Source organism: Pelobates fuscus, chromosome 1, assembly GCF_036172605.1.
Source record: "Pelobates fuscus isolate aPelFus1 chromosome 1, aPelFus1.pri, whole genome shotgun sequence".
Lineage (NCBI taxonomy): Eukaryota > Metazoa > Chordata > Amphibia > Anura > Pelobatidae > Pelobates > Pelobates fuscus.
The window spans coordinates 301,979,011-301,997,011 of record NC_086317.1 but is presented as its reverse complement, the minus strand read 5'-3'; the positions used below and the strand labels follow the sequence as shown (position 1 = coordinate 301,997,011).

Below are 18,001 nucleotides of genomic sequence, written 5' to 3'. Positions count from 1 at the left end.
TTTCGCAATAGCTCTTGCCCAGCTCTGTGCAGCTTGCTCATGCAGCCTGCCATACTTGCTGGGTACACCGTACACCATACACACACACACTCACACAAACAGACACACTCACAATCAAGCACACAGTACAGAGAGGGGAGAGGAGAGACAGGCAGCTCCTCCTACACCAACTCTCACAGGCTGAGCCTGATCAGGTTTCAGTGCTCACTATGGAGCTGCCAAGCAAGCTCAAGACTGCAATAGCAGCAGAAGGGGTTAGGGACAGGTCATATGAACGATCTAACATACTGGCATAGCTTCTTTCTTTTCTCTGCTGATCCTGGACTTCCCTCTGACCCCCTGCACACACTTTGGATTTATTTTATTTTTTTAAATTGATCAGCTATTCGTGATTGCATTCCCATACAGTGTTCCTGGACCAGCTTATGACAGCTCTTCAGCTAACAAGTCATTGAAGGATCTAACAGACTGGGATATCTGAGCCTGGACTTTCCTCTTAACCCCTGAACACACTTTGGGATTTATTTATTATTATTATTTTCTTGTTTGCTATGGTCTCCCACCAGTGATTTCATTTCCATACAGTGTATATGGACAAGCCTATGACAGCTCCCCTGCTAACAAGTCATTGAGGCTGTGGGCATGGAGTAAGCTTTATTCTGCCAATTTGCTCAAAGTTTGAGGCTGCTGTACATGGGAGGACTGCTGAGGATTGCATACTGTGGATAAGTGTACTAAAAAGGAACGTTTCCTGGAAACTTCTCCTGCCCATGTGAATCACAGAGTGGATCAGGATATTACGCAGGAAATTCCAGCTACTCTCAGTGAATATTTCATGGCTTGCACCCCCCTTTCACACCCCTGTTTAGATACCCTGCTGGGTGTCTGACCCAGGCAGCTGTCCTACATGCTCCTCGGGGCATCCTGGTTGTGTACCTCCAAAGGACCACAGAGACCATCCAAGGGGGAGGAGGAGGAGAGGAGACGGGAGAGGAAAGGCAGGAGGGAAGGGGGCAGTGGTGGTGGTGGTGGTGGAGAAGAGATGGATGAGTCCTCCTTGCTGGATCTGCTGGAGTGCTCTGTGTGCCTGGAGAGGCTGGATACGACAGCCCGGGTTCTCCCCTGTCAGCACACCTTCTGCCGGCGCTGTCTGCAGAGCATAGTCAGCTCCAGGAACGAGCTGCGCTGCCCGGAGTGCCGCATCCTGGTGGATTGTGGAGTGGATGACTTGCCGGCTAACATCCTACTTGTCAGGTTGTTGGATGGCATCCGTCAGAGACCCCGGAGTAGCCCTACAGGAAGCCCCACGGCCACAGGACATCACAGCAGCAGCAATAACAGCAACAATCACAGCAGCAACTGTGCCAGCCCAGGATGTTCTGCAGCAGGGGGTCTGTCTACTGCCCCCAGCAATGCCTCCTGCACCCCCAGCATGAGAGACCTGGCCACTGCCAGCCAGAATGGAATTCTCGTGTCAAAGGTAGGCAGAGTTACTTTGTAGAATGTAGAACGCTGAGCTGGACTGAGTGATACATTGTGTGAGCTGGGAGTGGGCTGGGACTGCACCTGTTCTGCAGCTGAAAGATAGCTGACCTGCTACAAGCATGTGATGTCTAACTTGGGCATCCACTCAGCCAACACTCAACCTGAGTGAGGGCTGGAGATCATACACTAGGCCTGATACTATTTACAGGGCAGGTTGAATTTCCCTGGTAGCCCTCTGTCTCTCTGCAGACACATTTATCAGTCATGGTGTCCTCCTGTATGGATTCCATTGTTGTGGGTTATGTTAATTTAGTTCCTGTTTTGCATATTATAATAATTATCATTATCACTGTCATTGAGCTCACCCTATTAGCTTAGTTGATAACAAACCTACAATTAAACCTGTTTACAATCAGATTATCTCTCTGTGTCTCAAAAATCACTGCTTCCTGGCACTTACAATGTTAAAATGGTGCACAATGCACATTCCCTTCAAAGTGGAAGCCCAGCACAATACATTGAAGTAGTCAGTGATGGATCATATAAAATCGTTATTGTATGTAAATACTAAGTACATGACTTTACAAACCATTGTTTGCCTTCATATGATAGTCTCAACAGCTGCATTTTAACTATGTTACAAGTGATGTAACAGAAACACTATGGGCATTAATGATGTGGATTCTACAGCTCCATCCATATGGTACAGCCCACTGATAACTAACAATGGCATGGATACATATTTATCCATAACAATAACTGCCTATGACATTGATTACTAATCCGGGTGATCTAAATGTTTCTGAATTATATTTTATAGGATTACCAGCTTTAAATCTGCTTGTACATTCTAAAAAATTATGTAGTTTAAAACATGGTGATGTCAAGATTATTCATATCTGGTGTAGCCAGATATGACTAATTATTATTTGTGAATATCAGATACATTTTAGACAAGCAAATTGAGGACATATTCTCATAAATTCTAGCTCCTCCAAGCATGTGTCTTTCTATAAAACAAGATGTACATCACTTGACTGTAGGCATTGAGGGCTGTTCTTCACTCATCTGTTTTAGTGTAAGTCCCTGAAACCATCTGCCAGGAGACTGATGTCCAATGTTATTAAATATTTATAATAGCAATAATTTTCCTCCAAGTGCTGGCGTCATATAAAATGATGTCTAAAACATTTATTTGCCAGGTCCTGGTTGGGTTCACAGTGCTTTTTGACAAACCGAAAGAAGAAAACAGCTAATCTGTTTGAATTTTACATAGATTAAATATATCACTAATGGATTTTTGTATGTGCATACAACCTACCAGATTTGTCCAATCAAGTAGGAACAATGCGTGTTTAGATATTGCAATTTTACTTTTTCATTTTGTTTTTAAGTTATTGAGTTATTAAGTGCAATCATTTAAAGAATGCATCTCCTGCCAATTATTTGATGCTGATAGGTGATGGTAAAGGTTTGCTGGGGATGGGACAGATATAGCTGAAGACTTAAATCACATAGACTTCCACTCTTACTCATCCTCAAAGTTCATTTAGGTATAATGTATTACCTTTGACAGCAAACAAGCATATTTCTTTGTATCTGTGTGCTTGAGTTTGAGTTTAGAAGTCTCTAAACCTGAGGATGCTATTTATATTATTTGGCCTTACATTTTTTTTAATTTTTTTTATTTTGTAATATATATTGTGTATCTCTTATTAAATATTGAGTTCTTGCTGCCTCAGTAATGTATTCTTATAATGGTTAAGAAACACATGTTGACCTTTGCCCTAAACATGGAATAACCACTTAAAGAGAAGTCAGGGCAGTTTAAATCCATTGCTGTCATGTATAAAGTGCTTCTACCACCGCTTTTGCTTTCTGTTTTTACCCATTTATTGTAGGAGTAGTCTTGCCCGGAGCTTATTTTCACTCAGCAAATCCTGCCATAGCCTGTATAGTAACAACTGTAATTATATTAGCAGCATTTCGCTCTAACAACTCTGCAGTGAGAACTATTTGTTTTATTGATTTGGAGCCTTACGGTTTGTGCTATTTTGGTAAATGCGGGAGCACAAAAAACTGTAATTTTGTTTTGCTGTTTAAATCTGCCCTGTTCAAGGTGAGTTAGAATATGCAGCGATTTACCTAGTATGCACCATAACCTATGCATGAAATGTTGGGGGGAGGGGGGGTGTTATATTAAAAGTTCAGATCTGATGGAAGGTATTACAAGTGCAGTAATCACCAAGGATACTAATGGAATGTTTCTGCTGGTGGCATTACTTTTAGAACTTTGCCCCAGAATTTTCTTTTACACCTAGTTATTTTCTTGTGCAGCAATAGTTTGATAAAGATGATATGAAAAGGACAGTGATAACATCTTCCTATATCTCCATCAAAACAAAAACTAGATGGCTCCTATTTTGTTTTTAATACGGTTGGCTTTTGAAGATTACAGGTTTTTGAAATAGTTTGGTTCTTCAGATTGTCTATGGTTAATTTCACACTCAACCAGCACTGACCTTGTAGAAGATGGGGACAGGAGATTATTCACATGCATTAGGCCGAAGGTCCTCGCCTGTATGCCATTTTAATTCCTTTGGCATGAGCCAGTGCACACTGTTAGTGAGTGTGTGTGTCAGTGAGTGTTGTGAGTGTGTGCTTATTGGTAAGGGTAAGAGACATGGATGCTGTTTCGAAAAAACAACCACTATCATTTGTCCTTAACTGACAACTTTTTAGCTACCCACGTGCCTGCGCTAGAACTTTATTGCTTTGTGTACATAGTTCAGATTCTGTTCATTAGTGTGAGCGTTCTTAAATGACTTTCATCGCGTTTTTTTATTTGCACGTTTAATTCAGTAGGAGTTCCTCGTTGACCCCAATCTGAGGGATCCTGGCTATTCTGACCTGCACTTAATTCAATTTGCAACTGACTGTAGGCGAACATTCAACCTGCAACCTACAGACTGGAATGTCGCAATATGCAGACATATCAGCTGCTATTTCCTTATCTCCAAATACATAAAATAGCAGGAAGTTAGGAAATGTTAAAGCCCTTGTGGCTGCAGTATAAAATGTCTTTTCTTTTATCTTAAATTCCTAATATTTAGAATCATTAGCGCCATTGCTGTCAGTAAAACAAATCTATTTGCTTTCATTCTGCAGTATCAATGTCTTCACATTATATTAATGATACTGTAAATGCTAATCTCTCTGGGGATTTAACTAGCTAGCAAGTAATCCTCCTGTGATAGTTGAGTGGATGGTGTTCTATGGTAGGTAATTGTTGCTCTCCCTTAACATAGCTTCAGAAAGTGTTTTGTCACCAAATAGAATAGAGTTACACCTGTCAGATCCTCTGAAAATTGTAATCGTGAAGTTTAAGAATCCAATAAAAACCTTATTGTTCCATCAAACTGGAAATAAATACCCATAGAATAAAATACAGGTTCTCTCTTATTTTTGAACCCCGCTACTGCAAACATTGTTGTTGCCCAATTGGCTAGGGTTACAAAGCTCGGCATACTTGAGGTTATTACAATATTGCTTTAGTGCATTTAAAAATGTTTATAATCTACATTTTCTGTTCCAATTCATTAGAATTTAGGTTAAATTTGTCAGAAATGATGACTATACATAGGCTTGGCCTTTGCTGCTATTAAGAAATAACAGCAGTTGTTATACAGATGTTTAAGATGCAGCAGTGTGAAGATATCCAGACCAACATTAGTCCTTCCTTCTGTTCATGGGAGGTGTGGAGTGGAGACCTCAAGAAGTCTTGACATCTGTTGCTTAGTGAAGGCAAAATGAGAACTGGGCAGTAAAGACAACTTTCTTACTCTGTCTCACGGTATACTCTGCTCTTATAGGCAAAGTGCCATCAGGATATGACATGATGTCTTGGTATTCACTGCTAATAATACAGGGCATGGTGAGAAGGATCAGTTTGAAGGTATGTATCACCAAGGGGAGGACTGGCACGGTTAGCAGGCAGGCAAATACGTCCATCAGGCCACTAGCGGGTAGGCTGGCAAGGGGTATAGCGACAATGAAATAGCAGGTGATCCATTGGTATATCTGTTGGAATAGTGTAATGCAACAGTGAGGCAGCAGGCATTAATCATGGCCTTTGCTAGCCCAGCACTGTATAGATGTATGCATGGGCTGGTTGCTGGAAATCATCACAATGTTCTCCATGCCTGGACTGGTCAACTGGGACATAACTGTAGTCTGAAATGAGACAGGCCTCTGGACATTCATAAATTACTCTGGCTGTCATTTGTGGCATATGGAGTTGAAGGAATCTTAGGTGTACATAGATCTGTGTAAATGCTCAGTCATGCGGCACAGGTCATACTTATGGAGGTTACAATGATATATGATATCACACTCTCAAAAAGCCTCCATTTATCAAATCCACAAATGCTCCATGTTGACTAGAACCATGCACAATGAGATCTATGATTTTTTTGCACAAAAAAGCCATTCATATTTACTCCCCCCTCCGCTTCCCCATGCCAAAAGTTGCCAGTACTTAACTGCCAAGTGCACAGGTATCCTGCTCTCCCACTAGGCACCATTTTAGAATGGTTTGATTTCTTACCTGGGTTCAGCCATCTGCCTGAGCTAAGTCTGGTGGTGCAGGCTTAGCTCATTTGATGGGAACAATCAGCAGACAGTTGCACTAAAGAGCCCAGCTCTAGAGAGCTAATAGCAGCTTCTGCCACTCCTTGCTGATGAAAAAAGGCATAAGCAGCTCCTGGTTTGACTACTTACAATAGGGTCTTGGCAGTCCTGTCACCATGACGATTCCAGTGATCTACAGTGGTTTTGGTGCTTGAAGTGTTCCTATAAAGAAAATGTGTTAAGTAGAAGAGCTTATCTGAAACATTCATGTAGCAGTAGCAATCCTAAACCAGCAGTATAAAAGTGAAGAAATTAGCAGGACCATTCCTGTTGGTTTCCATTGTGGTTATTTATGTTTAGAACTTTCTCAGAGAATCAATTCGCTTTATACATAACTATAGTGCGGTCACCTATTTCAGGGAGGGCCACGCAGAACGCAGAAACAGCTTGTAAAACAGCTGCAGTATCAGTATACTAACTGCATCGGTTCCAGTTAATAAAGGAGATTAAAAATAGAAAGCCAAAAGCTAAGGATTGCAGACCTTGAGATCCAAGTTTTATTACTACGGCTTTAATTTTGTTTCTGTATTTTTATTGTGTGATTCAGGTATGCAGGTCCATTAGTGATTACATTGCTTGTCATTGTTCTTTAATATAAGGCATATTAAGAAAGGATGCAGTGAATCAGAGAATACGCAAATCATTGAATGTCTGCTAAAAGAGGGTTATTGCTTCCCCATCACCCCTATGCAGGAAACAATAATATGTTACCCTCTGCTGAACTAACAAAATAAGCTATTTAATTGGTTGCATATTTTACATTCTCAACTGTTATGTTTTTCTATTGATTTGATTGGCTGAAAAACTATTTCTAAAAACAAACCTCACAAGCCTGATTGCATGTGAAATGCTGTTTAACACTTTACTTTATTGTGCCTGTGAATAGAATGGAGCCGGCTTCTCAAGTAATAGGTTTGAGGTATAATAAAGGATAACATTGAGCATGGAGTAATTATGGGTTAGCTTGTGTTACAAGAGATAAAATGATTATCTATGTCAAAAAATGCTGCATATTTTCAATACATTATATACAGGCACATTATGCATTGAAAAATGCATTAAACTATGCAGAGAAGTGCCCCTTGGTGCATTACCCTGCTTGCAGAGTACAGGAGAGAATTTCCTATTGTGTGTGTGTAGTATGTGCAGGTGCAATATGAACAAAATCGTTGCAGGCTGCCTGTTTAATGGCCCTGATGTGTCTGTTTTATAGCGATAGATGTTTTTACAATTTGCTGATGCTATAAGTCAATATCAGCAGTTAGAATGGGCTCAGGGTGATCTTGTAAAGTACCTATGGAGCCTAGACTTACCTTTAACAGTGGTAACTAAATATATTTTTTTCATTGTATATGTATGAAAAAATATTAAATTTTTAGAGACATTTAAACTCTTCATCTACATATTGGAGATAACATTGAATTACATCGTAAATGGATAACTCACAGCCTTGAGGCCTACTTACATTTTGGTAACAATCATTTTACTCCCAAAGTAAAACATCTGTGGAAGTTCATATAGAAATATTTACAGAACTTTCTTTCAGTCTCTGCAGGTGTTCCCCTGGCCTCTATTTATATAAATGAGTCATTCCATAGAACAGGAAGACATTATTGTACTTCGTATCTTTATTTCATCTCGTCTAGGGTCATCTGATTGATAATGTCACAAGCCAGTGCGGGAAATATGAGCAATATTGGAATAAACCCCATTTGGAATAAACTTAATAATAGCCAATAATAGCAGTAGTGCAGAGATGGCAATCACTAAATTTTAGTGAAATCTGAACTGCAAAATTAAGGCAAAAGTGCTGTTTTGGAAACATTCTCAGACTCATAATCACAGCGTGGCTATTTTAGCCTCATTTTTAGTTCACTACAATTTTGTGTCTAGTGAATAGATTTCAGATTGCTAAACTTAGAATTGGATAGGCTATAGAAACAACAGGTTATGTCAAATTCCATTGCACTATGCAATGAAAATGGAGTTGAATATTCACCGGCAGGCCTCCCAACTGTCCTGCTTTTGCAGCGACAGTCTCTATTTCAGGTTCCTGTACTGACGCATCTGGGTGCACCAGGGAGCTGTTCTTTTGCAGCACAGAGTAAGGCACTAGGTCCATGCATGCAGAAAGCGATTTAGCAGCACTCTTTGCAGGGTCCTGGATGTTGGATCAGGGCCGGTGCTTGGATTTTTAGGTACATAGGCGAAGATGCATTTTTCCGCCCCCCCCTCCCCTCCCCCCCAAAAAAAACATCTTCACCTATGTGCCTCTTAACCAGCCCCTCTCCCCTCCCTGACCATTAATGGTCCCTTTCTCTGTCCCTTAGTGTTCTTCTCCCCTACCCCCTCTTTTCCCTGTCTCTTGGTGTTTCTCTCCCATTCCCTCCCTGTCCCTTGGTGCACCCCACACCCCTTTAGTGGTCACACTCCCCTTCCTGGTGTGTCAGTGTGTACAGAGTGTAGCGGAGCGGAGTACAGGAGCTTCAGTTTTCTGTACCCGGCCGAACTGACAGGGAGTGCTCTCTCTGTGAGCACCTCCTGTCAGTCTGGCCAGGTACAGGAAACAGAAGCTCCTGTACCGCGCTCCGCTACACTCTGTACACACTGACAGTCACACACTCAATGACAAACACACAGACGTCACTGACAGACACAGACTCATTGATCTGACACACACTCATTCATTGACACTGACAGACCCACACTGATTGACACTCATTGACAGACACACTGATAGTCACACACAGACTCAATGACAAACATACTCTCACTGATTTGACAGACACACACTCATACACTGACAAACACACTCATCATACACTGACAGACACACTCATACACTCACATGCACACACACAGACGCACTCACACACACACGCTGTCACTCACAGACGCACACACTCTGTCACTCACAGACACATACTGTCACTCACAGACACACACTCTGTCACTCAGACGCACACACTGTCACTCACAGACGCACACACTCTGTCACTCAGACGCACACACTCTGTCACTCAGACGCACACACTCTGTCACTCACAGACGCACACACTCTGTCACTCACAGACGCACACACTCTGTCACTCACAGACGCACACACTGTCACTCACAGACGCACACTCTGTCACTCACAGACGCACACTCTGTCACTCACAGACGCACACACTGTCACTCACAGACGCACACACACTGTCACTCACAGACGCACACACACTGTCACTCACAGACGCACACACACTGTCACTCACAGACGCACACACACTGTCACTCACAGACGCACACACACTGTCACTCACAGACGCACACACACTGTCACTCACAGACGCACACACACTGTCACTCACAGACGCACACGCTGTCACTCACAGACGCAGACGCTGTCGCTCACAGACGCAGACGCTGTCGCTCACAGACGCACACTGTCGCTCACAGACGCACACTGTCGCTCACAGACGCACACTGTCGCTCACAGACGCACACTGTCGCTCACAGACGCACACTGTCGCTCACAGACGCACACTGTCGCTCACAGACACACACTCTGTCACTCACAGACACACACTCTGTCACTCACAGACACACTCTGTCACTCACAGACACACACTGTCACTCACAGACACACACTGTCACTCAGACGCACACTGTCACTCAGACGCACACTGTCACTCAGACGCACACTGTCACTCAGACGCACACTGTCACTCACAGACGCACACTGTCACTCACAGACACACACTGTCACTCACAGACACACACTGTCACTCACAGACACACACTGTCACTCACAGACACACACTGTCACTCAGACACACACTGTCACTCAGACGCACACTGTCACTCAGACGCACACTGTCACTCAGACGCACACTGTCACTCACAGACACACACTGTCACTCACAGACACACACTGTCACTCACAGACACACACTGTCACTCACAGACACACTCTGTCACTCACAGACGCACTCTGTCACTCACAGACGCACACTGTCACTCACAGACGCACACTGTCACTCAGACGCACACTGTCACTCAGACGCACACTGTCACTCAGACGCACACTGTCACTCAGACGCACACTGTCACTCACAGACGCACACTCTGTCACTCACAGACGCACACTCTGTCACTCAGACACATACACTCACACACAGACACATACACTCACACACAGACACATACACTCACACACAGACACATACACTCACACACAGACACATACACTCACACACAGACACATACACTCACACACAGACACATACACTCACACACAGACACACACACTCACACACAGACACACACACTCACACACAGACACACACACTCACACACAGACACACACACTCACACACAGACACACACACTCACACACAGACACTCACACTCACACACAGACACTCACACACACTCACACACAGACACTCACACACACTCACACACAGACACTCACACACACTCACACACAGACACTCACACACACTCACACACAGACACTCACACACACTCACACACAGACACTCACACACAGACACTCACACACACTCACACACAGACACTCACACACAGACACTCACACACACTCACACACAGACACTCACACACACTCACACACAGACACTCACACAGACACTCACACACAGACACTCACACAGACACTCACACACACTCACACACAGACACTCACACACACTCACACACAGACACTCACACACAGACACTCACACACACTCACACACAGACACTCACACACACTCACACACACTAACACACAGACACTCACAGACACTCACACACAGACACTCACACACATACACTCACTATTTATTTTATAAATAAATATTTTCCACCCAGCCTCCCTACCTGGAGAGCTGGTGTGGATGATGAATCCTTCCCTGGGGTCCAGTGGGGCTGCTGGGCGGCGTGCGGCTGTGCTGAGATCAGACGCGGCGAGGGAGCTCTAACCTCTCTGCTCTGCTCCCTCGCGCGCTGCCTGTCTGCTGATACCGCGGGAGCCGGAATATGACGTCATATTCCGGCTCCCGCGGTATCAGCAGACAGGCAGCGCGCGAGGGAGCAGAGCAGAGAGGTTAGAGCTCCCTCGCCGCGTCTGATTACAGCACAGCCGCACGCAGCACCGGGGGCCGAGATGGTGGCCCGGCAGGAGGGAGAGCTTCCCTCCTGCCGGTCACTGAAATCTTGCGCCCCCAGAGCCCGTGCGCCCTAAGGCGGCCGCCTGTGCCGCCTTATGGACGCGCCGGCCCTGTGTTGGATGCCAGCTGGAAGGCTGTCTGCCAGCGTTGAAGGGGGTGGGTCTGCCACTTTCCAGATAAACTCACCAATATGGGCAACGCCAATGATGTAAATTGAACAGTAACTTTAGAATGTGTATCAATCAGTGGAGAGTTTTATCATGCTTTGCTCTCACCACTAGTTTCTTTAATACGTCAGCACACACACAGACACACACACACACACACACACTATAATCTCTCTGACTTCAGTAAGCCTTTCCAATTTCCAACAGGTGTTATCCAGTATGTTTTATTTTTTTGTTGGCAATGCTGACACATACTTTTTCAGCATAGAGAGTTTCCATGGGGAGCGATGCACTCTTGTTTCTCATTGTCAGCTGTTTCTCTTCCATCAAAGGCTTTGTACAATTCTCCTGCCTTCTTTTTTGCAAGGCCTCAGAACATATTCTGTCGGGCAGTGAAACCAGGAGACATGGCGGTGTTGAAACATGCTAGATGTTCTTTACAATCAGATGCACCTAAGGCATATTACACACAGTAGAATAGATTTACACAAAAATGTCATTTATTGAGATTTCAATTTTTGACATTGAGATTGTTGTCCTTGGATACTTAATAAAAAAAACTTTTTAAGATTATAGAATATATATATAGTAAACTATATCACTGCTACTACTGTAAGAGACATAAGGGCTAATCACTTAATTGGATATTGTCAGAAATTGATCAGGGAATTTAAACCCTTAGGCCAAAATTGTGTAATTGGAAAACAATTTCCAAATAAATTTTTTTTCTTTGCTGACCAAAAATTGTACATTTTCAGGTTTAATTAATAACTCTAAACACATCAGACCGATTGATAGTATATTTGACATTAAAAGACAAGATGAACAATTTTAAAAATGCGTTGAACTTTTTTTTTTTACAAATAAATAAATATATATATATATATATATATATATAACACAAGTGATCTGGTACTCTGCCCACAAATAACCAAAATAGTATTCAAACCATGGTGCTGAAAGGAAAAAAGGAAAAATGAGAGCACTCGCTGGATTTGTAAAAAAAAAAATGAATACAGTGTATTCAGTATCGCATGTGAAAAAATTTATTATTATTATTATTATGATATTTATAGAGCGCCGTCAAATTCCGCAGTGCTTTACAATGAGTGGACGAACAGACATGTTGTTTTAACCAGACAAGTTGGACACACAGGAACAGAGGGGTTGAGGGCCCTGCTCAATGAGCTTACATGCTAAAGGCAGTTGGGTAAAATGACACAAAAAGGTAAGGATAGTATTAGACTAGTGACAGTTGCAGAAGAGGAATTACCGTATTTTTCGCTCCATAAGACGCACTTTTTTTCCCCTCAAAAGTGAGGGGAAATGTCTGTGCGTCTTATGGAGCGAATATGATGCTTTACTTACCTGTCTTGCAGCGTTGGCCGGCAGCACAGGGCGCACCGCGGTAGTGGAACTTGAATTTCATGTTCCGGTTTCCGGCGGGACTGAAAGGAAGTGCGCACAAGCTGAGTGCGCACTTCCTTTCAGTCCCGCCGGAAACCGGAACATGAAATTCAAGTTCCACTACCGCGGTGCGCCCTGTGCTGCCGGCCAACGCTGCAAGACAGGTAAGTAATTATAGGACAAGGGGAGGGGGACAGTATGGGAGTGGGATGAAGTCTATGGGGAGGGAGGGGGATGAAGTCTATGGGGAGGGAGGGGGATGAAGTCTATGGGGAGGGAGGGGGATGAAGTCTATGGGGAGGGAGGGGGATGAAGTCTATGGGGAGGGAGGGGATGGAAGTCTATGGGGAGGGGGGGATGGAAGTCTATGGGGAGGGGGGGGTGGAAGTCTATGGGGAGGGGGGGATGGAAGTCTATGGGGGGGGATGGAAGTCTATGGGGAGGGGGGGATGGAAGTCTATGGGGAGGGGGGGATAAAAGTCTATGGGGAGGGGGGGATGGAAGTCTATGGGGAGGGGGGGGATGGAAGTCTATGGGGAGGGGGGGGATGGAAGTCTATGGGGAGGGGTGGGGATGGAAGTCTATGGGAGGGGGGGGTGGAAGTCTATGGGGAGGGGGGGGATGGAAGTCTATGGGGAGGGGGGGGATGGAAGTCTATGGGGAGGGGGGGATGGAAGTCTATGGGGAGGGGGGGATGGAAGTCTATGGGGAGGGGGGGATGGAAGTCTATGGGGAGGGGGCGGGGATGAAAGTCTATGGGGAGGGGGGGATGAAGTCTATGGGGAGGGGGGGATGAAGTCTATGGGGAGGCGGGGGGATGAAGTCTATAGGGAGGGGGGGACGAAGTCTATGGGGTTGGGGGGATGAAGTCTATGGGGAGGGGGGGGATGAAGTCTATGGGGAGGGGGGGGATGGAAGTCTATGGGGAGGGGGGGATGGAAGTCTATGGGGAGGGGGGGATGGAAGTCTATGGGGAGGGGGCGGGGATGAAAGTCTATGGGGAGGGGGGATGAAGTCTATGGGGAGGGGGGGATGAAGTCTATGGGGAGGGGGGGGATGAAGTCTATGGGGAGGGGGGGATGAAGTCTATGGGGAGGGGGGGATGAAGTCTATGGGGAGGGGGGGATGAAGTCTATGGGGAGGGGGTGGGTGAAGTCTATGGGGAGGTGGTGGGTGAAGTCTATGGGGAGGTGGTGGGTGAAGTCTATGGGGAGGGGGTGGGTGAAGACTATGGGGAGGGGGTGGGTGAAGACTATGGGGAGGGGGTGGGTGAAGACTATGGGGAGGGGGTGGATGAAGACTATGGGGAGGGGGTGGATGAAGTCTATGGGGAGGGGGTGGATGAAGTCTATGGGGAGGGGGTGGGTGAAGACTATGGGGAGGGGGTGGGTGAAGACTATGGGGAGGGGGTGAGTGAAGACTATGGGAGAGAGGAGAAGACTATGGAAGGGGGGGACACTATGGGACAGGGGAGAAAAAAAATATTCTGTACAAACTGTCCCATAGTAAGAAACACTATGGGACAGTTTGTTCAGAATATTTTTTTTCTGGGTTTCTTCCTCTAAAAACTAGGTGCGTCTTATGGTGAGGTGCGTCTTATGGAGCGAAAAATACGGTAGTTGGGAGCTATTAACAGTTTAATTGATACGCTTTTATGAAGAAGTGGGTTTTTAACGATTTTTTTAAGGAGTGGAGACTGGGTGAGCATCTAACGGAGGAGGGAAGCGAGTTCCACAGGAACAGTGCAGCCCTCGAGAAATCTTGAAGGCGAACATCAGAATCAACGTTTCAACCTACATAAGGTCTTTATCAAGATCCTGATAAAGACCTTATGTTGGTCGAAATGTTGAAAAATCCAGCGAGTGCTCTCTTTTTTCCTTTTGGATTATATATATATTATTTTTATTTTTGTCTGTTTAATTCTCAGTCCACTGTTTTATATTAAAATCCAAAAAGAAAAAACATATGAGTGGGTGCTGGCCTGGTGGAGCTCTTTTGTATGTTCTGTGGCTGTTTTATATTACCATATGTAATCTACTCATGTTTGCAGTCTTCTCTACATTTTTGTGCATGTATCCAGGTTTCAATTTTTTCTGTAGCATTGCTTTTATCTGCAATTCGCTATTGTATAGACATGTTTCCTGCTTGCTCTTTTGAAATGCTGAGTTTAAATAATTTAGGTAAGCTCATGTTGTTAGTCACACATCTGTCCCATTTCATGTCATCCTAAATTTGTGTTTTATGTTTTAAATATAGGTGTCACCAATACTGTCCTATCAATACAAATAACCCTAGAAGACTTTGCATTCTTCTTTTCATGTACCCTATCATTATCTTCTCCCTCAGTATATATATATATATATATATATATATATATATATATATTTCTATTTTTACTATATATATATATATATATATATATATACATATATATATATATATATATTACTATTATTATTATTTTTAAATAAAAAGAGGTTTGAAACTAGCATACTGAATTAAGTGTGTACACAAAAGTCTGCAGTCACTTATGGTTCTTCACTATTATAAGCAAATCTATTACTATCCTAAAGTATTATTGCTGTTTGAGGTAGTATAAAAACTACTATGAAAACCACTACTATGACCATCTACAGCAGGGGTAGTCAACCTTTTAATACCTACCGCCCACTTTTTAATCTTTGTTGATGGTAAAATTTCCTTACCGCGCACCAGTGCCAAATATTGTATTTGTTGTACTTGCACAGGTAGGTGCTGTAGCGTATCAGATCCCTCTCTGACCAGAAAGAGGCCTCTGTGAGGTCAGCATTGAATTCATGGTTTAACTCCTAGTTGCATTTCCACTTGTACCACGGGTGCTATCGGACTAGTCACAGGCTAGTTGCAGTTATCTGTCTAGGGGGAATGGACAAGGCTTTCTCTGAGGAAGGAGATAGATGTCCATCTTACTCGGCTTTTGGCCTGTGGATGGACAGATCTCAGTCAGCAAAGTAGGAAGTAAAACATCAGGTTTATAGTTGCTGTGAATGTTGTGAATAACTAAGCAAGGGGTTCAAGGCATTCTCCGCACCTTTGCAAATGGAAATGAAGTAATGGCGATTCAAGTCACCCTTAGATTCAAAAGCAGTAAAAAAATTAGCTAAATTATACAATGTGAATATTTAGTGACTGTATAATATTTACTTTAAAACCATAACTCTCATTTTTCTTTAATATCATCATAATCATAAATTAAGAATGATCATTCAATTTATCTAACACAGCTGCTATTAGCTAACAATGTGCTATTATATTGCTAAATTCCTCGCAGTTTAGAGCACTATTTAAGAAGTTCAGCAATCATGTCTTTTATGAATATACAGCTCAGTAAATCAATTATAGTGCGTGTAGTAAAACATCTGCAGCAGAGTCATGTTTTCTGCCTGCACATGAAAACTTGCCATAAACATAATAATATCCCACATTCTGCTAGGACTGTACATCGTTCGTTACTATGTGGCTAACTGTAAGCCTGACATGTGAGGGGAGTTCTTAAAGTCAAGCAAAGCAGCCCTGCGTGTTAAATCACTGCCCTCTTTTACAGGAGGGAAAGGCAGCAGGGCGAGAAAATGAAAAGGCAGAAGGAAGGGAGTGGTAGAAAGGGAAGAACAAAAGAGACAGAGTGGATAAAGCTATGAAGCAATAGTGAGGAGGAAGATAAAGACAATGCTATTTAAACACAAACACAAAAAAAATAAAGATAACACATAAGTGATAAGATGATGGTGATTTGTCATCATATGACATCATATCAAGTTATGTTTTGGCACAGATAGGAATATTATGGAATATATTTATATTGACCATTTCAGGTGCTATACAGGGAGTGCAGAATTATTAGGCAAGTTGTATTTTTGAGGATTAATTTTATTATTGAACAACAACCATGTTCTCAATGAACCCAAAAAACTCATTAATATCAAAGCTGAATATTTTTGGAAGTAGTTTTTAGTTTGTTTTTAGTTATAGCTATTTTAGGGGGATATATGTGTGTGCAGGTGACTATTACTGTGCATAATTATTAGGCAACTTAACAAAAAACAAATATATACCCATTTCAATTATTTATTTTTACCAGTGAAACCAATATAACATCTCAACATTCACAAATATACATTTCTGACATTCAAAAACATAACAAAAACAAATCAGTGACCAATATAGCCACCTTTCTTTGCAAGGACACTCAAAAGCCTGCCATCCATGGATTCTGTCAGTGTTTTGATCTGTTCACCATCAACATTACGTGCAGCAGCAACCACAGCCTCACAGACACTGTTCAGAGAGGTGTACTGTTTTCCCTCCTTGTAAATCTCACATTTGATGATGGACCACAGGTTCTCAATGGGGTTCAGATCAGGTGAACAAGGAGGCCATGTCATTAGATTTTCTTCTTTTATACCCTTTCTTGCCAGCCACGCTGTGGAGTACTTGGACGCGTGTGATGGAGCATTGTCCTGCATGAAAATCATGTTTTTCTTGAAGGATGCAGACTTCTTCCTGTACCACTGCTTGAAGAAGGTGTCTTCCAGAAACTGGCAGTAGGACTGGGAGTTGAGCTTGACTCCATCCTCAACCCGAAAAGGCCCCACAAGCTCATCTTTGATGATACCAGCCCAAACCAGTACTCCACCTTCACCTTGCTGGCGTCTGAGTCGGACTGGAGCTCTCTGCCCTTTACCAATCCAGCCACGGGCCCATCCATCTGGCCCATCAAGACTCACTCTCATTTCATCAGTCCATAAAACCTTAGAAAAATCAGTCTTGAGATATTTCTTGGCCCAGTCTTGACGTTTCAGCTTGTGTGTCTTGTTCAGTGGTGGTCGTCTTTCAGCCTTTCTTACCTTGGCCATGTCTCTGAGTATTGCACACCTTGTGCTTTTGGGCACTCCAGTGATGTTGCAGCTCTGAAATATGGCCAAACTGGGGGCAAGTGGCATCTTGGCAGCTGCACGCTTGACTTTTCTCAGTTCATGGGCAGTTATTTTGCGCCTTGGTTTCTCCACACGCTTCTTGCGACCCTGTTGACTATTTTGAATGAAACGCTTGATTGTTCGA

At 43.4% G+C, this 18,001-nt stretch overlaps 1 protein-coding gene across 2 annotated transcripts in view; it reads left to right on the top strand.

Annotated features, from left to right (window-relative positions):
• The first annotated feature begins 509 nt into the window (after nucleotides 1–509).
• The window catches only part of SH3RF3 (SH3 domain containing ring finger 3), a 495,467-nt gene continuing 477,975 nt past the window's right edge, over nucleotides 510–18,001 (top strand). Inside the window, exon 1 of one of the 2 annotated variants that reach the window (XM_063458008.1) lies at nucleotides 510–1,480. In XM_063458008.1, the coding sequence (XP_063314078.1) occupies nucleotides 908–1,480 (573 nt within the window). In that variant the 5' untranslated portion in view covers nucleotides 510–907. The remainder of the gene's footprint in view (nucleotides 1,481–18,001) is intronic. The other variant, XM_063458017.1, reaches the window with a different exon arrangement.